The 26,280-nt window shown below is 37.2% G+C and overlaps 1 protein-coding gene across 2 annotated transcripts; it reads right to left on the reverse strand.

The window, feature by feature from the left end:
* Positions 1–4,239: 4,239 nt before the first annotated feature.
* Positions 4,240–25,550, reverse strand: exoc2 (exocyst complex component 2). Of its 2 annotated transcripts, none has more exons than XM_049483431.1 (28): positions 25,439–25,550; positions 22,856–22,983; positions 22,420–22,596; positions 22,003–22,129; positions 21,351–21,464; positions 20,973–21,097; positions 20,025–20,105; positions 19,229–19,374; positions 18,922–19,003; positions 18,703–18,805; positions 18,478–18,596; positions 16,062–16,163; positions 15,178–15,302; positions 14,997–15,065; positions 14,021–14,178; positions 13,508–13,629; positions 13,034–13,095; positions 12,854–12,934; positions 12,654–12,713; positions 11,316–11,377; positions 11,140–11,206; positions 10,022–10,138; positions 8,422–8,563; positions 7,305–7,360; positions 5,937–6,059; positions 5,760–5,821; positions 4,712–4,771; positions 4,240–4,579 (listed from the first exon to the last, which is right to left on the reverse strand). In XM_049483431.1, exons 2-28 carry the CDS (start codon positions 22,971–22,973, stop codon positions 4,486–4,488), a joined length of 2,754 nt encoding a protein of 917 aa, XP_049339388.1. In that variant the 5' UTR covers positions 22,974–22,983; positions 25,439–25,550; the 3' UTR covers positions 4,240–4,485. The 2 variants fall into 2 exon arrangements, with proteins under 2 accessions (XP_049339388.1, XP_049339387.1); XM_049483430.1 differs by having other exon boundaries at positions 16,062–16,170; positions 18,476–18,596.
* Between the last annotated feature and the right edge of the window lie 730 nt (positions 25,551–26,280).

Genomic DNA, 26,280 nt, shown 5'->3' on the forward strand with positions numbered 1-26,280 from the left:
AGTGATCAGGGTTTAAACACAATACTAACTGAACCGCAAGCTGACAACAATCTTCACATGTAAACTAATAATTAAAAATTCTGAATTCTGAAAATTGATACAAAATTGCAAAGCAAAATATTGCAATACTTTAATCAATACTTCAATCTACATATTCATATTTTTTTTACAACTCTAGTAAGTAACATGTGGTCTGGAATTTATTCCAGGTGTGGAATTTGCATTGCAAGATTTAATGCAAGTAAAAGAGGCCATTTAACTAAATAAAATAAGAAAAAATGTTCCAAATCAACAATGAACTCTGGGGAGCTCAGTAAAAACCAAAGGCTTGGACGACCACAAAAAACAACTAAAGCAGTTGAATGCAGAATTCTTTCCTTGGTGAAGGGAAACCCCATTCACAACATCTAGTCAAGTCAAAAACACTTCAGAGGTGGGCGTTTCATTGTCAAAGTCTGCAATCAAGCTGTGGCATCATGAATGTAAACACAGGGTTTACTTCAAGATTCAAAACACTGGAACACAAAGTCAGATTAGACTGAAATAAATTAGTCTGTGTATAAAGACGTAATGGAACATGTTGGAGGCACTTTAATGCATGTGCATAAAGAGCTGCCAAATTATGTTACTAGTATCTCTTGAGGAGTAATCCCCATTGCCTTTTCACACGACACTTTTACTCTACACTATTATATCATATTTTTTTTGTTATCATATAACATGCATCTATGATAATGCAACCAGTAGGAAGTGTAGGACTGCAAAGCAATTCAATAGAAATCTAAAGTTGCAAACAACTTTAACTTTTAGGCTTATATAAGCGATATTATCTGAGCTTCATGTACAGAAGAAGTGTGCCTTCTCAACATGTCTAACATCTCAGTATGGAGTTGTAGAGGTTCCTAATGGTGTCCTGCTATAATCCGATCAATGCATCACAAATATTTCTGCAGTGGGGGTGGAGTGTGTCTAGCATGTTGTTTTACATATACATTACACATTACGTCTGTATGTGTAACTGAATAAATGATTATCAATCAATTATTACGAATCATTATTAATTCATTCATTGTTTCTGTTTTTTTGATCTTCCTTCTGAATAGCATATATCTTTAAATCTTTTCCTTCCTCTCAGATTCTTCTTACTGTATACATATGAGTTCTCTTTGATAAAACTCTATACTCTCTTTCTGTTTCTGTATATTTTGTGTATATTTAGCATATATTTAATTGTGTATATTTTGTCATGATGTGTAACTCCACTGTAAAGTATGTAATCCTCCCCACGAGCATGTCAATGTACGGATGTTGTGCAAGTGACAAATACATATTGTAACTTGAATTCTGATTTACAGTACAAATGCATAATTACCCAAAACCTACTGCAAAAGCAACCCAATTCTCCTTAAGGCAAAAACATAGAATGTTTTTAAATGTTTTAAATCAAACCAGCTGGGCAGCTTTTCACTGAAGACAGAACAGAGGGTAGAAAGTAGTGCTGTAACATTTAGCCTTTTAAAGCACCTCAAAACTAAGCTTTAATTGGGTATTGAAATGTCAAATAAAATTATCAATGTTACATGTTTTCAACATTTTAATGTTCAATGTTTTCAAAATGAAATGATATTTATATTGGTGGTATAAATTGTCTATCAAAAATTTAACTGTATTAATCGCAACAATACTCTTAATGGTTAATCTTGCTTAAAATCCTGATACAATTTTAGCATAAATTAAAAAAAATGGTTAATGTTGACAGCTCTAACCAAAACATAATTTAATAAGATCTTAAAATGACAATATATAACTCTACACTTCCATCACATTTTAATTGCTTAATTTTTAATTTTTTTTTTCCAAATAATTTTATTTCCAAATGATTAAATAATTGTTTTGATTTTGCTTTACCTGTGTGAAGCTGCATTTGTAAGCCGATCGTTTCAGATTACTATTGTTTGTTTTTTAGAATCTTACAGTGGAAAATGCAAATGAAATAGATAATAATAGGCAGCACAAAAATAGGCAAGGGTGTTACAAATAAATCTATTTTTAGATCTTCATCCTCTGTCTATCTTCACTCTGGGGATTACACAAAAGTGTGTAAACATGTTTGGATCCTCTTCCTGTCTACCTACGTATAACGGAAAGACAGAATCACAAAAAACTTCCCGGAACACCTTCCCTGAACAAGCTATACACCCACTGTTTTACCTGAAACCACACCAATCATCTATGGCTAAACCAGTTTCCTAAAATAGAAAGTGTTGTTTAGTGGAGGACTAAAAATAGAAGAAAAATAAAGACAAAAACAAACCACACTTGTTGCATTTGGGGAAAAGTGATCACGAGTCACGTGACCGAGCATTTGCAGTTTTAAAGACTGCCCGTAAGTGAATGTGACGGAAACATAAACAGGGGAAAAAGCTTCCTCACTGTAATTAGGCTGATGTTTACTGTTTTAGTCAATTTATGAATCAAATCAGGCTTGTCAGACAGACTACAAATCGTCTGCTTCTAACAACTGTCAAACTAATCAAAATATGTAAACAGCATGTTCATTATTTATAACAGTTTAGGTGTAATAAAATCTAAACCTTAAAATATCTTAAAAAATATAAGTGAAACTAAAAAAGTCTGTCAACAAGCTGAAACTGTCAAAATAAACTGAATAGAAGTTCCACATTTTAAGAAGACTACAGAAAATAATTACAAACAATATTTTAAATGAAGCATTCTGACAGTACATGAGAAGAAAATTTAACTGAAATTGCATTTAATATTAAGACTATCAGGGTTGATTAGTTACTCTAAATCAGGGGTCGCAAATTAAGTTTGATATTTTCCAAGCCATTACGTGGCGGGCCACAAAAAAAAATCTGTTTTGAAAAATGAAGTGTAATGAGATGGATTGCTACAGACTAGTCGCTCTCCAGCCCAGAGGGTTGCTGAACCCAATTGCAGAACAGTTGATCTCAAAGCAGGTACACCCAAGAAGAAAAAATAAAATAAAATAAAATAAATAAACACACATCTCCTCACATGGGATTGAACTCGTGTCATCATGGTCGCGGTCCAATACGTTATCGCTGCCTCGGCTAGTAAATTCGGACACAACTGGGGGGAAAAAATGTAGATACAGAGCCCAGGAACAGGCGGAAAAACAAGAATGAGTGGAAACTAAAGTCATGCTGAGCGACAGAGAGATTATAGTTCAACCAAACTCACGGGCCAGATGTTTTATGTTTGTGGGCATCTGGTGTAAAGGTAGTGGACAGAGCTTAATCACTCTAACAGGCAGATCTACTGCTCTAAAGCACAGCTATGTGGGCAATGCTTTTTTCTGGAGCTTATAGAAACTGCATGTATGCAAATGAAGCACCCGAAAGCAGCTCAATATATGCTAGACAGACATGCAGGTGTTTAGTGTAATGAAACTTTCTTCATTTCTAGCATACAACATATCAACAGAATCCATGTAATTTTAGTTCATTTATTCATTCAATTCAATTCATTTAATTTAGAATGCCTCTTTACATTTGGTAGCTCGATAATTACATACCACTGTTAGAACCTGTAGGAATGGGTTGACATTAATGTAAAAAAATGTAGTCTTTTTGTTGTTTCATCCAAGGTCCAACTAGGATAAATCACACAGCCATTTTTACTACTTTTTGGATGCTTCCTTGTTAAACTATAAAAATTGTATATTTCATATTGCTCATTTCTGTTTCAGTGATTCAAATTTGGACTGATCAGTTGCTTCTTACCACATCCACACTGTTATTTTAAACAGTCAACAGTCACCTCAAACAGTAAAGAGATACAAATCCTGAGTGTTGGGGAGGGGCAGGGTGTGTCACTTTCTGTATGACACCAGGAGACTAGGGTGTGTTTTCATGTCTGAGTTAAGGATGAGCATGGTGTCTGAGTTAAGGATGAGTATGGTGTCTGAGTTAAGGATGAGCATGGTGTCTGAGTTAAGGATGAGCATGGTGTCTGAGTTAAGGATGAGCATGGTGTCTGAGTTAAGGATGAGCATGATGTCTGAGTTAAGTTCTATGTGAATATGCTTGGTATGCAAGTCCTGTTATCTTGTCCTATCAAATGAAATACTTTGTTTGCTTTTTCAAATGTATTACTGAATGAATTCTTTCACTTCACCTGTGTGCCGCAACAGGCACACTTAATGTCTTAACAGACATGAACCTTGTCTACACAATAACACATGCAAGGCATTCCTCGAGTTTTGTTTCTTTTAATATACACTGCAGATAACGTACTGCATGAAGTAATAAGACAGTACTGTGAATACAGTTCAGTAGTAATAAACATCAGACAGAGTTGGCAGATTATTAGTGTAATAGTGTAATAGACAATCTTAGTCATACTTAAGACAATACAAACACATTCACAGAAACAGCAAGATGTGAAATGTTTTGTCTGCTGTAATGTATTAGAAAGCACGGCATGTATATATATAACAGCTTATCTCTTGACAGGCTGAACAGAGGACGGCTGAAAGCAGGTGAGCTGAAACTGCATACTGCTCTTAAACTTATTCAGCAACTCCTCCAGGAGCCTGTGAGACAGAAACAGAGAATTAGTGGTTCAAAACAGAACTGAGAGTTTCAGAATGAAAAAAAAAAAGTAATAATAATTTTCCAAACACTATTAAATACTTTGTAAGGCCTGGTTTAAAACACAAACTCACTTTTTGTCTGCTCCACTTTGAAGCTGTGGTAAAGCCTCCAGGGCTTGCTTGAAACTGGCCCTGAATGAAAGAAAGACATAATCAACAAATGGCATCATCCTCCCCCTCCTCCTCCTCCTCACCACACATTAGAGACTTAGGGTCCTGTTTAAGCGATCTTTAGGCGAGCTGTCAACCACTCACCCCGCATCTTGATTTAGGTCCTTACTATCGCAAGGATACGTGCAAAAGGCATTTACTAATTCTCTTAATTACTAATGGATGTGTTTTGGGTGTAACTGCAAATAAACCAATAAGTGTGTCAATTGCCATTTCATCCTAGAGCCAAGAGTGCTCTGACTTTGGCGGATTGTTATTTTAATGGCACAGCACTTTTGCACTTCTCAGCAGAGTAAACGGCATTTACGGGAACAGCAATTATTTTATTTTTTTTATTTTGTATTCCGTTTACTGTTGAGGTAAAAGCTGGGCTGTGCACTGCTGCATGTCCTTTTGTGTGTGATAAATGGTAGTGTATGTATTGAGTGCACCTGACTGTTGTCATGGTTCAGATCGGTCAGTGGCGCACCTGTGTTTTCCACCGTCAAGATCAGGAATTTACCTGAGCACACCAGGGCCCATTGGCGTAGGTATATTCATACACTCTATTTAAACAGAGCAGGCAGGCAGCATGAAAATAGACTTGGTTCACGGAGTGTAAGATAGCAATAAGCATTGTGACATGTCTTGTGCACGGTGTAGGACAGGGCCTTTAGAGTTACACATTAGGGCATCTTTCTTTTGGCTGTTACCATCCACCACACATTACTAACATTAGAACACTGGTTCTCCTTACCTCATCACCAACTCAACAAAAAGTATTCCAAGGAACACAGTTCCACTGTTCCACAACTCAGCTCAACTAATTTACAATACGGGGCTGCTGTTATCAACCGAATAGAATGTGCTACTTAATCCACAATAGCCATGAGCACATAATATTGCTATAAGCTTAATTTTGTATGATTTTTATGTATCTGTATGTGTGTGTATAGTTTGAGAGACTCACTGGCTCTCTGTTGTCAGGTAAGCGGCTACAGCATCCTTTAGTGCACAGATTTCCAGCCGTGCCTAAAGAAAGAAGTAAACAGGAGTGTGTGAAAGACATGGTCATTTATGAGTACCAATACCCCACACAGACGCATTCAATTACAAAGTATCACATAGTGAGGATTTTAACCTGTACCTGCAGAGCTCCATTCTTGCTAAACGATGACACACACTGCATTAGACGACTCATTTCTTCAGCCACTGATTCAATTATCCTCGACAACACACGAGGAACCAGCTCCTTAGAAACTGTGAACACCTTACAGAAAGGAAGTGAGAGAGTTAGAGAGAGAGATACAGTGAAGAGAGAAGAAATGCTCAAAATTTAAAGTCATAAGCAGTAAAGAAGCTATTCGTTCATTTGTAATTGAATATCAATTTGAGATGAAAACAAGCCACACACATTTCTCCAAAATACTATTTCTTTGTTGAATTAAAACCAATATACCAGGGTTCCCCAATAGGCGGCCCGCGGGCATGATCCGGCCCGCGAGGAGCAAACTGTTGGCCCGCTGCCAAGCGCCTACGCATGCGTGTTTAACTTACTGGCGGGTAAAATACGAAAGCAGAGCAGTGCAGTCAACGGCCAACTAGTACTGACTGGATCCTGCGGGAAGGCGGAGTTTGGAAGACCAGCACGTCCGGTCCCACCCACTTTGTCCGCGTCACGCGCGGGAAGGCGGAGATGGACGTCCAATAAAAAGTCCGAAAAAAATACAACCGCTAAAAGCCATGTTCTTTGTTTACTTCCGTTCAGAGGTGGAACTAAGACATGAGGCAAACAAGGTGGGCGGGACTGGACGCGCCTTCCCGCAGGCTGCAGTCAGTACTCTCTCATTCATGCAGGCTAGACAGATCGCAATGCTACTTCTCAACGCTATTTCCCTCCACCTATCTGTGAGTCATCATTTGCTTCAATGAACTTTATCAAAAGCCAGGACAGAAACAAGCTTTCCAGTGCACACCTGTCTTCGCATTGCCACTACAGAGCACCAACCCAACTTCAGGTCTCTTGATTCACCCCGCTGCTGTCACTTCTCTCATTGAATGGTGAGTAAAATAACGCAGCTGCAGTTCATATACCTAATTATTGACATCCACTAAAACAGCAAACAAATAGCTATTGTACTATCTGCCTAATTAGCTGACATTATGCGACTAATGCACTGGCCCTTGCTTTTGTGTTGTTGGCTAAATGTGGCCCTTAGGAAAATGTAGTTGGTGACCCCTGCAATATACAAAGTACAGTTTCTGTATCCTCTTACAGAGCAAATAAACTCTACTGTGATACTGACACTTTGTTATAAACGTTAAAATATTTACTGACTATTTCTACTGGTTTTAATAAAGCAACAAGTGATACCTTGTCACTTAACCCTTAGCAGTCAAGGCAGGCAGAATCACACCTTTTAGCTTATTCATAACAGTATAGGGTGCAGTGCAGAGATAAAGGTATCGAAATTAGAGCTTAGCCAAAACTGGAGTCAAAGGTTTCATAACTTACTTCAGCATGAACAGAGATGATGCTCACCAAAGCTTCCTTCAAATAACTACGCACACCTAACAGAGAGAGAGTGAGAGACCAAAGAGAGAGAGAGAGAGAGAGAGAAGGAGAAAAAGAGAGAGAAAAACAGCATGTAACTGAAACATCCTATATAACCCATTAAAAGTGAACCTACTGGCTTGTTTAGAGCTCAGGTAAAAACTGCCATTTAGTTGCTGATGATTACTCTTAAGAATCTTCTCTGAACTCAGAACAACTCAGCTTGATGTCATTTTTTAAAATTTCCTTTAAATTAATTTCCACTCTACGAACACATTTTAAAGCACTAAAACATACATGCTAGGTCATGAACTAGGTCATGGTGATACACCATGCAGAATGTGTGCTACAGTAATTAGGACTTTTTATGAAGCTATGTGGCATGCTGTCATGGCCCCACACTCTCTTTACCACTATGGCAGAAAGCCACAGGCACTAATAAAGAAGCTAAAATGCAATTAATAAAATGGAAGATAAATAAATAAGCTAAATAAAATAATGAATAAATATCTGATAGTATCTGACAAACAAACAATATTATTATTAATATATTATTAATATTATTTATGCTGTTATGCTAGGCATAGGCTGGACATTAGTTGACTGAGTTTTCATACTTCAGTAAGTGGTCATTTTAAATCAAATTTAAAGGAACTGCTTAATTCCCAACAACCTAATATTTCCCCTCCTAATAAACCTACACTGGATACCTGACTGAAAATCAGCCAGACATTATTTACACTGTGTGATCTCTTGACATACCATGTGACTGTACAATCTGGCTATTTTAAACAGTGTTTTAAAGAACATAATTAAAAAAGGGGAGCATTAAAAGCAGAAGTGAGAAATCACAGTACAAAGTGTAAATCTAAAAGTTTCCACCAAATCTCTTGAGGGTCACGGTCTTTTTTTTTGGAAATGTGTTATGTATAAAATTGGAAAAACAAGATAAAATGATGCAAGAAGTGATTTCACAAGTCAACAAGAGAGAAAAAAAAAACATTGAAAAATGTCTTCCTTGCAGTGTACGTCTTTTTAATTTCCCTGCTACCATATCTGTATACAGGTTAAGCAGTACCTGTAGGTGGTAGGCAGTCCTTCCAGTCAAAATAGCCAGCATAGATTCCCGGCTCCAGAGAGCCTACAATAGGGTCAGACTTCTTCTCAATGTAGGACTCAAACAGACGCTCATCCAACTCACGGACCGCCTCTTTGCTCACCTACAACAATGCAAAGATAGTCTCAATGAAAGCCTTTGTCATTTATTTATTTCACAACACTAAAAACAACACATCTATCCATTGCTATCTATCTTACACTAACACATACTTATACACATAAGCCATCAGGTTAACTGCAGGCATATGTGCTAGACGCTTTTCCTGGAAAGCACCCCCACATTAATAAGCAATGTCATTTACACTGATTAGTATGTGCCATTAGTAGGGTATTGATTAGTAAATGTGAAATTATTCATTTCATACTACTCTTTTAGAAATTACAAAGACATGAGCCTGACCACAAGCCAAAAATGTAACAGAGACATGCATCTGAGGCACGAACATCTGATAAGAGTTTCACATCTAGATAGTTCACAGGCTTGCTTTCTTTTGGCTTTACTCAAATGCTACTTCAGTATACACTGTGTTTACTTATGAGATACTTCTACTTAGCTGTTGAATGGAACTTTTGGGCTGGTGGTGCATTATAAGTCCAGAAGTGATACTGAGGTGTTTAAAAACACCAGCAGCACTGCTGTGTCTAACCTACTTATACCAACACGACATACACTATTGACACACCACCCTAATGCCAGTGTCACTGCAGTGCTAAGAATGGTCCACCAACCACATAATAGCTGCTTGTGATGGCCCTGTATGGTCCTGACCACTCCACTAAAGAACAGGGTGATAGGAAGGAGCTAAGATAATAAAGCATATAGTAAAACAGAAGAACTACAATCTGTAATTAGAGATTTAGAGATTATTTCCATTATGCTCTTGGTAAAAATGTACAACAAGCATTGAACAATGGCGCACAAACATAAGCAGCTTTTGGCAACAGCTGTTTGTGTGTAGTAGTTTATTCAGAAAAAAATGCATGTGTGAACATGACTCTGGTTACATGAACAGGGACAGATAATTCTGCCTTAAAGCCGAAATCTGTTGATTTTATTGGAAAAAGACTCGACCGAGATGATGGGAGCACAATTTTAGTCCAACATTTTAACAGTTGCGCAAAACAATGAGATCCTATGAAAAGTTGTTTAATGTAATTGTGACTCTGATAATGAGCAGAACACACTGTATTATTGTAATATATGTAAAAAAATATATAGATTTAAAGTAAATAATTAGAAAAAAATATATGTGTTTTGTACATATTTAAAAGTGTTTACTGGAAGGAGGGCCTTTTCTATTACTATCTTATAGGGCATGATCATTTCTGCGGGTGTGTGAGTATGAGCATGTGTGACTAACAAAGGTCACAGCACTTATGTGGCAGTAATGGCTCTACTGTGAAACCCTCTTACTTCTCTGAAACATGTCCACAAGTCACTGAATAACAAACCTTAAAAACTCTCATTCACTCTTTCACAAACAGACAAAAATGCACTCACACCTTATATCACACATTTACAGGTGCAAAGTGCGTGCGAGTCGTGCATGTGCTCTTACTCTCGTGATTTTTTCAGCTGTGGTGAAGCCGTGTTTCTCTAAATGATCGGCAAGGTTGAGGAAGGTGTGCCTCTCCAAATACTGACAGTTACTCAGAATGATGAGGAGACGCTGTTCCTGCAAACACAAACAAAACAGATACACATATACACACACAGCTGATCAGAGTACACAAAACACCCACGAAAGCATTGAATACAGAGCTCTGCATGTGCAGAGTGTGTGTGTGTGAGCATGAGTGTGAGAAATGTATCTGAAATGTCTCTGATAAGCTGGTGGTAGATATCAGGTGAGTCAATAAATAAGCAATAAGGGGGTCCTGGTTTGAGTAAGAGCAGAGTAAATGTGTGAGTGAAAGCTCAAACAGACGGAGGGGAAATCATAGGCTTCTTCACATCAAGGCAAGGGAAAGCCCCTATTCTAAACTGCAGCACGGCTCCATTTCATACTTGCTAACAGTTAGTTCTGCTTTCAGCCCCAGCTAATGCAAAATGGTGAATTTTTGGTCTTTCAGTTAAAAGAACTGTTCATCTTTATCCGTGCAGACTTACATAATATTAAAATACAAATTATAATGTATGACACTGTGATCTACACTGTCAAAAGTAATTTTTAAGTAATTTGTTACATGATTTGTTCTATATAAAAGAAACAGGAGGCTGAAGAGATACAGATGCATTGCTTTCGAAAAATGGATACTGATACTGAGCTTGCTACTGGTCAGATATTGCCTGGTCATAATCATTAGAGAATTGTAACAGTGGAATCTGGAAACAGTGAACTTTCTACAGCAATATTCTTTAAAAATGATCTAAAAAAATTATACATACTTTAAATTACAGCTTCATATTTAATTGCACATTTCAATTAAAAATGCATAATGATTTATACAAAATGTCCACTTTGCATGAGAAGGAAAAGCCTTCTTGGAATAGAAATCAATGTGAAACTTTTATGCCTAATCATTTTTGGAATGCAATATTTTTTTGCATGACAGAGTACTGGTCCTGTAATATTCATTCAGATGTCGGAAAGAGAACGAGATGCATCACTGTAGCTGATATTAAGAGACAGTAAAAAGATAAATATACAATACAAAAAAAGGGAAACAATCTTACTGGTGATGGACTAAAGTCTTCATGAATGCTTCCAAAGACATCAGGTGATGCCATGTCCACCGACAAACTAAAAACACATAGATCAGCACGTTTAACAAACGCCAACACATAGATACACATTGCATGCACACACCCTCTTTTAGACACACACACACACACATACAGATTGCACTTACTGGGAGGTATCAATGTCTCCATCAGTCTTGGTGCTTAGCTGTTCCAGACAGCTAATGAAAGCCTGAAGACACAAGCATAAGTATATGACGCTCATATACATATGGATGCACCATACATTTCTTACCATATGTTTAAAAAATATGGCACTTTTCCACCCCTGTTCATTTTCGATTACAAAACAGCAGCTGTGAAAGATATGATGCTCTCCATTTGGCAACTTACTTTAAATTAAAGTAACATTATGTAGCATTTGTTCCATTATTTAACTATTGCAAAATCATGCTAATGTTTCCCATTTAATAGGGGCAAATATTGTCCCCATCGTTGTTTCTCTGCGCTCGGCATTCGGCTCAAAGCATGAATTACACATCCAAACTGTAAGGAAGCCCATGTGCAAGAAATGCAGATTCTCCATAAATAAGGCTGCAACTAATGATTATTTTGGTTATATGTTGCTAAAACATGGAAATTACTAATATTTCGTGAATAAATCTGTAATCTGTTGTATTTGGGCACTTTTGGAGACACAAACTGAGTTGAGTGTAAACTGTATAAGTGAGCCATTTACCATCTCTTACTGCGCTTCTGTCCCCGGCATTTTGTGTAATGCAGCACTGTTAAAAATTACTGATTAGTCAGCAATGAAATTTGTAGTTGACAAATTTAAATAATCAATTGTCAATGATATCGACTAATTGTTGCAGCCCTATCCAATGTTGCTTTAATCTCTACACACTAAAATAATTAATCCTTTAGCCAAACTGCTGAGTACAAATACTGTTTGGTAAAGTATTATGTTTTATGAAGTGGTAGAACAATTTTAAAGTTATACAAGTGTTGTGAGGCTAGCAGCATTTGCCATTTTTAGCTTCATCAATAACTGCTATTAACATCTCACACAGACATTCTTATACTTTATTTTAAATAGCTAAGAGTGTAAAAAAATGAGCCAAAGCAAAACATTGTAATCCTGACTACCAAATCAGACATTCTCTGTGCTGCTACCTATTCACACGACACACAGGACAAATCCTGCATCTTCATCTAGTGTCTTTGAGAAGTTAAATGCTGAGTGCTTAACATAATCAGCAGTTTCTAGCTCTACATTTATGAATTTCTTAGTATGCTGTACTAAACTGATCAAGAGAATTCGGAAGTGGAAACTACACTAAAATGAGTGATCATGGTTTCAAAGGCATGCTGTGCTTCGGCAGACTGCCCAGTGAAAAAGCTACACTGTATACTTGCTCATTCATAATCTATGCACCATAACTCATAACTCAATCTCACAATCTCAAACTGTGCTCTGAGCCTTTCTGCTCTCCTACACACTGTACCTTCATGATGCCCACACACAGTTTACAAGCCTCATCCTGGGCCAGCTCCTGCTGAAAAACCTAGGTGACAGAAAATGAGAGACAGAGACAGAGAGAGAGACAGAGAGAGAGAGAGAGAGCATGCAGTAGCTCTTGTGGTTATTAATATCTTTCTAGACACACTATCACACATAAGCAGCTTTATAAATAGTGTTTCTTACGTTGACCTCTCCAGGCTTGCTCTCCATGGGCTCCTTAAGTGATTGTAGCATCTGCACGATGCACTGCTCAAACTGTGCTGGCTGGGTACAAATAAGTAGATGGACAAATTTAAAATGTATTCAAGCATTTCATTCATTTTTATATAATTAATTATTTCAACATAAATAAAAGTAAAGTACCAGTGACGTGGTTCCCTCATTGTCTACAACCCAGTCTTCTTTCTCAGGGAGTCTCTTTACATCTAGACGACACACACACAAGTGTTAATTACATACAGATGTAAATGATGTAAATATTTCATTCGTTTTTATGAATTACAGAGTTATGACATGACTGGGATACTGTGAAAATAATGCTGTCTATGTGCTGGACTGTTTGGATGATATATGAATTATCATAATTCAGTTTAGTGTCAGTTACCTTTGTGATTGAATACAATACATATTTAAGTCACATTATACCTAGAAGTTTCTCATACTGAGAACTTTCTAGATGCTGTCTTACATTAATGTTTCTCTCTAGCCCCCTCTGCTGGCTTTCATGGGTTAGATGACTATTTAATGTGCATTTCTTTTATACTCATCACAGTTGTAGCTATTTATATGTTTGCTGCTGAGGAATGCTTATTTTGTCTGTTTAGACTGGTGTCTTACCCTCAGCAGTGTGCTGCAGGGTGGTTAGCAGGCAGTGCACACGAAGGTCCAGGAGAAGGTCCTGAATCACCTGCAGTAGATCATTAGGAATCTCTAGAGCAGAGAGAGCCTCGTGGCTTAGCCTGAAAGATATTTTGGGGGAAGTGTGAGTGATGAACAGAGATGTTTTTTGTATTTGTTACAAAAGATGATCATAATACAGTATGGCAGGAAAATTGACACCAAGGTTTGGAACTTTTATGCATTTGATGTGCAAGGTATTCTTTAAGCAAGGTGCATATAGTGATATAGAAGAACCTCAAAACAGCATCTAAATAAAGGCTGGCGACAATATAAAGTCATCCGTCTGTAATCTGAAGTTGAAGCGGAGTTGGGTCATGCAACAAAATAATGATCCAAAGCCCAAAAGCAAACCTAGCTGAAAAGAACGGTTCCATAATTATACAATAAAACATTAATGAATTTTATGAAGCCATGTCAGTGGCCAGAATAAATCTTTCACGACCATCTTACCTGATGGTGTGTATGACCTGTGTTAGCCAGGTTCCAGTGAGGGGGGTCTTGGTGTCCCAGCCACCATAGAGGCGCCTCTGGTCCTCACGAAGAGTGCCGGGCAACAGAGCCCCACGCACCAGCTGTACTAAACGCCGAGTCACCTCCTCAATCATGCCCTACACAACCAAATACAATAATTAATTCAGTAATGTTTTTCAGTTATGAAAATTATGAACATGCAGCATCACTAAGCAGCCAACATGCTTGGGGAAAGTGCACCATGAACCGTGATTCAAATAGACAATCCTTGGATGATACTGACAACGCCTTAGTCCACTGAACCAATCATTCTATTCTGAATTGAAAATATATTACTCTGAGTCAGGCTTAATGTGATAAAATCTATCCCATAACAAAAATGTGTGTTAAAAAAAGTGTAATTGGATGTGTATGTGTGTGTCTATATACTATTAAATACAACAAACAAATACATTGATGAAAATAAGTATTTGATACACTGTCAATTGTAAACTTTTTCCAACCTACAAAGAATGAAGAGGTCGGGCATTTATATTGTAGTTACACTTTAACTGTAAGAGACAGAATAAAAATAAATAAATAAATAAATAACCATTAATTTGCAATTACCTGTATTAACTGCTACCTTTATAAAAAAAGATATCAATCATATCTGGGGCTCCATGCAAGATCGTTTCGTTCAGCTCAGCTTTTTTGTAAAGAGGAGAGGGGTCACTGGCCGTGTGTGAATGGAAACTCTCTTAACGGCAATCATATAGCCAGTTCAAGGATAAAGTTTCCGCCTCCCCGTCTTGCTGGGGAGGATGTTTAAGGGGTTTTTGAAAACTTGCAAAATTGACAGTGCATTAAATTCTAATTTTCCACACTGTACCTTTTGTAAGTATATAAGTGGACAATTGTACAGCTACAACAATGTAATCGAATAATCTCTGTAGACTGGAGAGGTGATACTCACTTTAAAGTCATTCTGTCTCTGTCTGGCATTCTTCTTCAGCTTCTCTACCTGGCCTGATTTCTCTCCAGTCTGTAACAGAGCACAAACACACAACTCTGCCGGTTAATCCAAGTTTCTTTTCTCAATAAATACATTTTAATGTGGCATATTTGATTGTGTGAGGGTGTGTGTGCACTCATACCTCGCTAAAGAGACTGCCGTTAACGTAAGAGATCCAAAGCTTCCAGAAGTTTGGCAGCTGGCTGATAACCACATCTGAGAGCTTCTCCACAAACCTCACCTGCTGAGGGCTTTTATAGTGCCAAGCTGTGACAAAAAGATAATGGCCTAAATGTAGTGCAGAAATGTTGCTGAAACCCTATTCACAATTCTATTTAATAGAACTGTAATAACACATTAGTTTTTTCTTACTGTGTAAACAGTACATTACAGTCAGATTTATGCATTGAGTACATTTAAATCCTACCACAACTATCTAACTATGCAATCTGAAACATTATGAAGCATGAAGATTAGAGCTGCATTCACACATCTTAATATGGTATAGTAAATGTCAGGGTTCATACACATTTTAACCAATATATTTTCATGATTTTTTCATGACTTTTCCATGTCTTCAAGGCAAATTTTCATAACCATATGATTTGTAAATGATCAGTGCAGACATGGACAATAAAACTAAAATCAACTAAAATGATAATCAAAATTGATTATAGTAGGTCTAAAATGAATCAGATAAAATGTTGACACACAATCCTCAATAATAATAAAATGTGTGTCAGATCCTGAGAGCTCTATTGTGTGGTGCTAAATTACTGAAATAACTCTGAGCTGATGTATTTATTAGCTCAAAATATATTTTCCACATCGATAAACGGAAACACAAATATTTGTAGAGCAAATTTCCATGACTTTTCCAAAACTTTCTGGGTATTTTTATTTTTCTTAAACTTATCCATGCCTGGAAATTGCTATTTTCAAATTACTTCAAATTACCATTACTTTTTCCAGGTTTTTCGTGAACCCTGAAATGTATATAATATAATGTTGGCAGAAGTTTCTCACAGTCATCTCTGGGTGTCTGGAAGCTACTGCCCCTCCTTAGAGACGCTGTGTGACTGATCCTGCTCAGAGCAGATGAGCGATGATCTCCATCCAGCTCCAAACCTCCACCACCCAGAGGAATAAAAAGAGAGATGAGTCAGATAATGTGCTCAATGAAAGAAGATGAAAACGAGAGGTATGTATTCTTCAGCTCTTCTCAAACAGTAGAGGGCGCCAAATGATTTAAAATTAGAGTTCAAGCATCAATTTTAGCCTGATATTGAAAACTCTGAAGCTTCCAGCCAGAAGAGCAGAACACAAAAGAATAAAAACAACAACAAACGACAATGACAATAAAAAAAGTCCTATTGTATTTATTTACACACACTGTTCTATTCAAAGATTCAAAAGAACATAACAATTGGACTGGCACTGTCTGTTGAGGCATTCCATCATAATGTGATCCTCCACACTAAGACCCCTATAAACATGACTTTTAATGTGGCGCTTAATAACTGCTATCAAATCTTTCTTTATCCATCTCTTCTTCTGCCTCTGTCAGACTTTCACTGTCAAACCCAGGCCATTCCCTTCCCCCCCTTTACTCTGTGGAGCAGAGCGCTTCCTGTTCTCTCTGGGGTCAACACTAGACCACACATGTGCTGCTCTCTGTCTAAACATACGCTTACACACAGGGGCACACCAAATACTCCTATGCTTACAGTCTATTAGAGACACCACACGCAAGAGAGGAGGGATATCACTACATCTGAAAACCACACAGTAACCCTTATCAGCTCATCAGCTTCAAAATACAGACCATTAGTCAACTGGACACTTCAACATCATGACGTTTTTTAAATGGTGGGAATCTGACTAATGACAAAGCCCAAATAAGAAATGACACAAATGATTCAAACATAAATTAAGGACTAGCTAAACAGATGCGCCTCTAAATAAATGTAAATAAAACAGCAAAAACAGGTCTAACATGTTAATAAGTGAATGCAAAACTACTCTGTATTATAAACATAAATGAGATCACTACCATCATTGCTGATTACAAAATATACCCATATACTGATAAGAATAAAATAATTTGTCCTTTAATGTTTTACAATCTAAATTTTATTACCAGAAACTAGTTTTACATGAACTTGAAAATCCATGTATGTTTTTAGAGCCTCCACAACTGAACGAGTCAATTAATATTAATAGTGTATGCCTACCTACTGTACTTCCAGATCTAGATGTACTTCTCACATTGGAACGCATATAGAACAACTGAGCTAAAAAAAATTATCCACAATGCTTAATGAAAATCATGCAAATTGACAATTCTTCAGGTGCTAGAAAAATCTGCTTTTCTGGAATTCAGTACAGAAAACTCTAAACTCCAGTGAAGGGTGTCACTCAATCTTCTTCTAAAATTCAAATCTTTTTAAACCACCTTTAGTCAGCCTTTAACTTCTAAAACCGGCGCACAAAACATGATTTAAAATGGCAACACATTTGAAAATCAGAGCATATATACATATGCAGCTCTGGAAAAAATGATGAGACCACTCATCATTTTCTCTGATTTTGCTATTTATAGGTATATGTTTGAGTAAAATGAACATTGTTGTTTTATTCTATAAACTACAGACAACATTACTACCAACTACCAAAATATTGTCATTTAGGGCTTTTATATGTAGAAAATGAGAAATGGCTGAAATAACAAAAAGATACAGAGCTTTTAGAATTCAGAAATCAATATTTGGTGGAATAACCCTGCATTTTAATCACAGTTTTTATGCATCTTGGCATGTTCTCCTCCTCCAGTCTTACACACTGCTTTTGGATAACTTTATGCCACTACTGGTGCAAAAATTCAAGCAGTTCAGCTTGGTTTAATGGCTTGTGATCATCCATCTTCCTCTTGTTTATATTCCAGAGGATTTTAATTTGTTAAAATAAAAAAACTCATAATTTTTAAAAGGTCTCTTATTTTGTTCCAGAGCTGTATATACTCCCAACCAGGACATCTAGAAAAACATAGGTTAAATCAGACTACAAATCATGTAGTGTTTACCAGGCTTTAAATAAACACTGAATTTCTGAATTTAGCTAAAGGTTTGACTGATTGATTCATTTAAATTTTGCATCCAGTTAATGTTCTTGCACTTCATACACTGCACAGATCAATGCTGAGGGGCTTTAAGCATGGTGCCAATAGGGTCATGCTTACCTGCTCTATTTGCACATATGTGTCAGCAAATGCAGTTTAAAGAAGCTAAATACATTTATTAAAAGTGATGTCCATAACAATTTAAACATATGTTGTACAGTAAAAGCCTTTTTGAGTATAGCGAGTGTCCTTTAATATCTACACAAAGTCTTTATAGACTGAGAACAGCAGATTATATTGCAGCTATATTGTGTATATGGATACCTCTCTGCTCTTTGATGAAGTCTTCTTTGCAGTTCTGCATCAGCTGCAGTATCCACTTGTGCTGTGCAATAATACACTGCCAGGCTGGGTCACCTGGAGCATGCAGATCTGACAGGTACCTAAAAATTAGACCGATATGCAGTTGCAAATTTTATCTAGTACTGTTTTCCCACACTATACTATGTGAAAAAATACACAGACTGACACACAGACACATATAGTTACCTGATGTAGCGTTTCTGATCATGAAGAGTAGAAGGAGTTTCCAGTAACTTATCAAGCAAAAGGTTTCTCAGAGCACTGATACGAGTCTCCACCTCTGCATACACTACAAAACCAAAGAAGCATTTACTAGTTGATTATATACTTAATTTACATATTCATAATGTAAACATACTAATATAATGATGGATGCTGAATATTAAATATACTGAATTGATATACCTTTTTTGAAGACAGGAACTTCTGTGTTACCAAACAGAGATTTGGCCTTCTCATAGTCATTAATGACCACATCATAATCTCCCTAAAAGACAGACAGGGTTTTACATTACAGTCTTGTACCTGATGCTTTTATCACACTATAGATACATACTTTGTTTCATTTGTTTCATATGTATTCTCACAGAAACACAGCAAAACTGAAGAATGCCCAATGTACTGAAAGTGGATGAACAGTATGTAGTGTACAATGTGATTACAGTTAATATTTACAGGGATGTGTGTGTAGAATGTGCATTTTGTACACCACCTTTTGTATGTTGCGTTCAATATTGAGTGGCAGGTTGAAAAGGAATTTAAAACGCTGCAGGACATTGAGTGCGTTGCGTGTGGAATCAGCTTTATCCTTTCGGCCCAGAACCTCCTGAAACAACGTGTCAGCTGTGTCACTCGCTCCTGAGAGAGAGAGAGAGAGAGAGAGAGGGGGAGAGAGAGAGGGTTAACATTGAAAAGAGTTCTAGCTCTCAGTTCTCTCACAGATGAAATTCATTCTGTCTGTCTCGCTCTGGCTCCCGCTCTCTGCCTGGGTGGCCGTGGCTATGCTACATGCACTGGGTCAGATTCTTTTAATCAGAACGAGCCCTCTAACCACAATAAAAACACTGGCCAGACCGGTCAGCCAAATTATGAGCGTTTTCCCCCCATGCTGCATCTTGGATTGGCTGAAAGAGTGACAGGGAGGCACGGGGAGGAGGGGGAGGGGGTTAGGGATGAAAGCGTGTCAATGTGATTGGTTTATTTATGTGAGCTGCAGGAAACGATCATGTTTATTGACCTACCATCACATCAGTCAAATTAACATGCAGCAGGCTAACCAGGGGGCTCTCACTCTCTCTTTACTGCCATTGCATAAACGCACACGAATATGCATTCACCCAAGCAAAAAGAAAGCTTGTGAATACCACAAACATGTGGTTCTACATTTTTTATCCAAAACATATTCCTATATTGCCCAACATCAGTCCTTCTGGCTGAATTGGGACTGTGTGTTTTACTGTATGAACAGCATTACTCAAATCAGTTTGTGTGCAAATTCTTGATCTTACTGTTAAGGACATTTTCCAAACGCTGCGTCATCGAGCCTTCCACCTTCTCAGTGCCATCGGACTCAAGTTTCTGATGAATTGCTGTAGAAGCGAAGAGGGGAAAGGAAAACAGAGAGAGAAACAAAAAAAAAGACTGTTAGTAAGGAGACTATTATACTGTCAACTATTCTAGAATGATCTTTGTCTATAAACACAGAGATACAGAACACAGACACAACAACAGACTATTCTGCACGTGTTTTAATCCAGTACTTCCACATATGATTTCAATGGAGATCTGGTATGCAATGTGCACCCCCACACTCACACATAAATACACAAACCCACACAGACAGAGCGGTGACGTCAGGGCTAACCTCCAGACCCCCGGGGTCCGGAATACTGTGCGGTCTGTTTCCTGTGTCCCTGCTCTGTGTTTTGACTCAACCGTTTTGAGTTTTGGGAATATTCACTGGGAATCTGCACAGCTTCCTTTAAACGATCTCCAGCTTCCTCCCGGCACAATGACAACCTTATTACAACCTCAACCAAACATTATTACTGCCACGCCCCACGGTCCGCCACAGTGCCTGTCAATCCCACAGACGCACAGCTTAAAATAGTCCTTCCTTTGTTTGACCCCTGGCTGCTGACCCTTTCAATAGGCACATGCACAAAAAGCATAAACACGTGCATATAGCACATATGCACTCATGTAGCGAATAAAGCATTTCTCTAATCACATACAATTTTATTTATCAATAGAAAACTCTTTTCAAACATAAACCATATGCTTTCACTTACAAAAAAGGCTTACAATGCTAGTGATAGGGGCATAGTGTTGCCCACAAAAAAAATCTAAATTTTTACACCATTAACAAGCTCAAAGATCAACATCAAATGATTAGTCCTATGCAATAAAACTCATGAAGTGTATTAAAATATGTATGTTTGTGTGTGGACGCATACCAGCCAAAGCATCCTGGGCTTCAAAGAAAGTACTGAGCCCTCCTTTCACATAAGCCAGACTGCCCTCATTCTTCTTACTGGCCTGTTTCTTCAGATTACTTGCAGCCATACGGAGCTGTTCAAAACTAAAAACAGGAAAACATCACTTACGTTAGAATCTTTTATATAGGATACTTGTTACACAGTTCTATTTGGGCAAGGATATGCCCTAACATTTTAGCTATAGTAGACAAATTTAAACACAGTGGAGAATTATGTAAAAAGTGTGTTTTTGCCTGTTACGTTCAGACTGAACGGTGTGTTTTGCATGATGATACTATTAATGCATTTATTAAGGTCAGTATTACCACTTTGGATGTTATGGTTGAACTCACTAACCTGGTAACAGAGTGGTTCTCAATAAGGTACCAAGTGGCAGAAAAATTCTCACTGGTGAAGTCTCCACTCATCCCTGGGAACATACTCTCCAATTCCTTAAGTGGAACTTTGCCCCTAGAGAAAGACATAGAGGTATTAAAGAACACACAATTGTCTGCATGACTCAATAATATTTTTGCGTTTATTTAGCAGAAAGTCCGTGTAATACTAATAATTATTCAGTACAATAGCCATACATAATTTATCTACAGTGTTCTGCAGTGATGGGCTGATGGGGTGGGGGAAGGAAGTGTTTCACTTCCTATGAGAGGAAATAATCAACCTGTGACATCATTCAGGTAGAGACACACACACACGCATGCACACAGGCTGTTTCTAGTTTCTGCAAGACCTTCTTCCTTGTAAACAGTAATCCGTTTCTGTAAACACCCAGTGCAGCATTATTGCGCTGGTGCATAAAAATATCCCGAATGCGCAAGTATCTGTTAGAAAAAGCAGGATCATGTGTTCATGTTGATGGAATGCAGGTCTCTACAGGCATGCATAGTCTTTTTCAATGCAATTGTTTGTGATGCAGTTTTAATACTTCAACATTTTACATCAGAATAGTGTATTTACAGATTGTCCATGGGTGTGTAAGTGGTCAACATACTTGTCAATTTCAATTCCTAGTGGGTTGGCTGGCCGCAGAGACAGAGGGGAGATGCCTTTGTTCCGATCTGTCCGCATGTCATAGTAATTCATCTCATCTACCCACACAGCAGACTGATCCAGAATACCTGCACACATGCAAAAATACAAAAAGCAAAAATATTTTAAAATAATTTCTGATCCACAGTCAATGTTGCTTCATAGTCAAGAATGCCAACATTAACATTCAATGTATAAACCTTGTTTATAAGCCTGTCATACGATATATTTAATAATTTACAAACTTCAAAGACAATACTGTATATGTACATTCTATTTGCTGCCACAATTCTAATCTTTGTTTAAGATAACAATTGCCATTGCTGTATATGACTATATACACACAGAAAGATCTAAAACATGCAAGTGCATTTCTAACCTATCTTCTCATGTTTGAGGAGTTTGAAGGACACAGTGGATGTGCCTCGGCCTCCGCTCCTGGTTGTGACTATGATCTCGCCCTTGTCATCTTTAGCAGGACCAACTCGACACACAATCTTACTTGCAGACATCCATTCTGCCGTCAGCAGACAGTTATGACCACAGATAGACAGACCTGAAAGGAATACAGAAGCAGAATTATACTCTTAGCCTGGAAAACAGGTGCTCATTTTCAGATAATAATAAAAGATATATATAAATAGAAATGTTTCTTTTAAATAAGTAATAAAAAAAATTGAATATCATGATAAACAGAGCCTTCACATTAAACATTTAAATAAAAAAGAGTCACTTAAATACATCTCTGTGACTTTTGATTACTCCCTTTAGACTAAACTATTAAGTCTTTATATATTCAGCACTGTGCATGTTACCGATAAGGTCATTGGGTCCGGTTCCCAGGTTTTCTCCACGGATAGTGACTTTAGTCCATGGTGTGCCCTCATTGGGCGAGATGCCAGTCACTAGAGGAGGTTGGCGGGCACGAGACATTGTTCCCACACTGCAAATGCAAAGAGGACAAAGAAAAATATTAAATGTGATTACTGCAAATCTATGCTGCTTAACAAAGGCAGTGCATCTGCTGTAAGGATTGTTTGTTGTTTAAAATTGTAAATATCAGTTTTAAATATTCATCACATACATTTGTCTGATATATTTTTTAAACTGTATGATCCTGATGTAATTGTCCCACATAATTATGGTTTGGTGAAAAAAATATTTTAGGTTCTATAAAGTTTTTTTTCACACAAAGATTGAATCAAATATAATTTTTTCAATATTTAAAAATGTCATGGTTCTATAGAGCTCTAATTACAGCTATATCTACAACTCTACACATAGTGTATTTTACAGCTTAGTTCTAATATATAAGAAGCACTATTTTAATTTAGATAACATTATTATTCAATTCTTCAGAGAGTTATTTGCTTATTTGCATAAGTGGCAAAATTATATTTAATTGTAACTGTAATGATAGTACAAGTACATTACTGTATCACTGTATCAACAATATCTTTTGGTTAAATCACTGTCTGACAACAACTTTTCCGTGTAAACTGCTGATTAAAACCTGATACAAGAAAACCGATACAGCATTGCAAGTATTCTCCCTAATCTACCCAGTAGCTGTGTCTGCCACCTTCACACAGCATTACTAAACTAGGAGCACAAAGGCTATTATTCAACAAGCTTAAAGGACAATGCTGTTACATCAGCTTTCTGAAAATGTTTTCTTAAAAATCATCCAAGGTTATGTGCTCTCTGTAGCATCTCCATAAAAAAAAACTAAATATTAAACCATACAGTAGACTACACTGAGAATGTAGGTAGGCGATATTACATATTTTTCCCTTTTTGTTTCACTTGCACGTGTAAAGATAATCTCTATCTAAGACAGAAAAAATAATTAGGAAAATGGTTTATAAACCGAAGTTTTATAAACATATGAGTGTGTACACATGCACTATATTGTTGGCCTAATATATTTTAAAAACAAGCATTACAATCTAAAAATGTATCTTTTTTTTTGCCTAGTTGCTGTTTGATCTTTTTACTAATCATATTTACAGTACATATGAGGACAGTTGGCCAAAATTTATTGTTCTTTGAATGAAAAGTATGATGGTGTGATAAATTAAACACATATGAAGTAGGGGTGTGCATGTTTAATAACAACCTTTCACTTTACTCTGACTTTTTGCCACTGTACAATGTAAAACGTTTCTTGTGAATTTTACAATAAGGAAATGTCAAAACAGTTGCCAAAAATGATTGTAAAATTACAGTTATTCACTGGGTGGTGAAAAACAAAATTACAGCAGTATGTGTGTGTGTATGTGCAAATTTGTCTGTGCATGTGAACAATCTGAAGACTTTTCTACAATTTCAACTATTTTAGTAGTGTGACAAAACTTACTAAAGATGAGAGCGCTTTTCATTATTCCCAACAGTAAGTAGTAGGTGGATAAACAAAAAATTGTTAATATGAAATAATTGTGTACACTTAGGTGCAAAAGTTTGGTTTTGATAATGCTATATGTGGTTTTGGTTTCTGTGCTTTATTTTGCAGAATCAATTAAGTATTTTACAGTTTGGAAGTGTGTTTTTTTTTTTGTGAAAAGCTTTTTTGTAAAACCAGCATACAGAATTGTGTTCAAGCAGTCTGAAAAAATGTAAGAGAGGTGAAAATGTAGGACTTGGCTAGTATGTAACTGATTCAGGGAGGCGGTTAAGGATGTCACATGATTTTTACAACAGCAACTGTATTAATGCCTGTAGCCTGTAAACTTGTCATGTTAGTCAGAGGATCAAAGCAGATGAAATTCTAATAAACAGGCCAGTGATCTCTTTTAAAGCATTTGTTAAAAGTACTTTAGTGGGTTCACTTTAAAGCAGAGAGATACTGAACCCTGTCCTCCACCAGCTCTGCTCAGAAACAGCTCTCTATCCTCAAAATTACCAAAATACAATTTGACCTATAAATTAACATACAGCAGTAGATAGCTAACGCCAGCTTATCTGTTCTGCTTATAATAAAACAAAATAGCTCACCTACTAGCGTTACTATTAACCATTAGCAGAATAACAAACCAGCACAGCTGAGCTTGGTGTAACACCTTCACCACCGCTTTCAGTGTAAAAAAACAGGAGTGTTTCAGAACAGCAAAGAGCTGCTATAAATACTACCCAGCTAGGTTAGCTACCATACCATAACCTCGTTAATTAACTACATTTGTTTAAAAGTCTAACGTTACAGTTCCTTAGCGCTGAGGCTAAAAACAGTTAGCTCGGTTAGCGGAGCGGCTGGTTAGCCTCTGAAGCTATCGGCGCAGTCTTTAGGACTGACAGGAGAAACACAGGTCTAAAAACACTGTTTTACAATAAATTACTTACAAAGACCACCTAATATAAAAACCGCGGCGTGTTAACTGGTGTAATGTTAGATTAAAACCCACCTAATCTAGCGCAGATCACCGCTCTACCAGGGGCTGTGGCTGTTTTGGTCGCTCAGTGTACATCCGGGTCACTGCGTCTCTGGCCCCTCCCTGCTCCAGCAGTCACTGCAAAGAACAGACTTTAGCTACAGACTGAGTTGATGCTGGAAGTGTAGTCTGGATAAAAAGGTGAAACATTTTCACAAGAAAAAAAACACTTCCTCATGGCATTCCAAGATATTTCACGTAATAAGAAATAGTTTAACACCAGCAAAACCATTCAGATATATTATTGTTGCAATATTGTTAGTATTTTAGCTGCATTTAAATCATAGGCCTCTTTTTAGGGGCTATAGCCTCCTCTAAATTCTCTAGCTACTAAAATAAACGTGCATTATTAGTTTTGTTAACTGTGTTATGTGTACCAAAACTCACAGCTTAATTAAATAACCATAGGGCCTGGAAAGGCCACTGCAAACCTGAAACAAGGGTCGCATGAAGCACAACATATTCACCATCTACAAAAGAATGTTAAGTCATATTGTCATCATATTGGGGTATTGTCAAGAGTGTGATAATGATGAACTTCATTCTGGCAAATGGTTGCACACACCATTTGTGATGTTGCCACCATGCTTCCAAGCGACACTGAGGAAGGCATGGGTTCCTATGCCTTGTGCCTCTTTTGGCAGATTTGAAGCTTCATCACTATAAAGAAACTTGTAATCCACTGCAGTAATTGTAGTAAAGTATGAAAGTGACATACAGTATGTATAGTGCTGCACAGCAGGAGAGTACATTACAGTACCAGTGGGAGGAAGTATAGCCTAGACTTCACATAGCCATAACACAGCTTTCCACAC

The sequence above is a fragment of the Astyanax mexicanus genome, chromosome 1 (assembly GCF_023375975.1).
Source record: "Astyanax mexicanus isolate ESR-SI-001 chromosome 1, AstMex3_surface, whole genome shotgun sequence".
NCBI classification, from domain to species: Eukaryota; Metazoa; Chordata; class Actinopteri; order Characiformes; family Acestrorhamphidae; genus Astyanax; species Astyanax mexicanus.

Coding starts and splice junctions, on each gene's coding strand:
- exoc2 (XM_049483430.1), bottom strand. CDS start 22,973: ATGTCTCGTGCCCGCCAACCTCCTCTAGTGACTGGCATCTCGCCCAAT. Junction 11,378..12,653: donor TGTGTGTGGGCATCATGAAG/GTACAGTGTGTA, acceptor TTGTGTCTTCAG/GCTTTCATTAGCTGTCTGGA. Junction 6,060..7,304: donor TCATCTCTGTTCATGCTGAA/GTAAGTTATGAA, acceptor CCTTTCTGTAAG/GTGTTCACAGTTTCTAAGGA.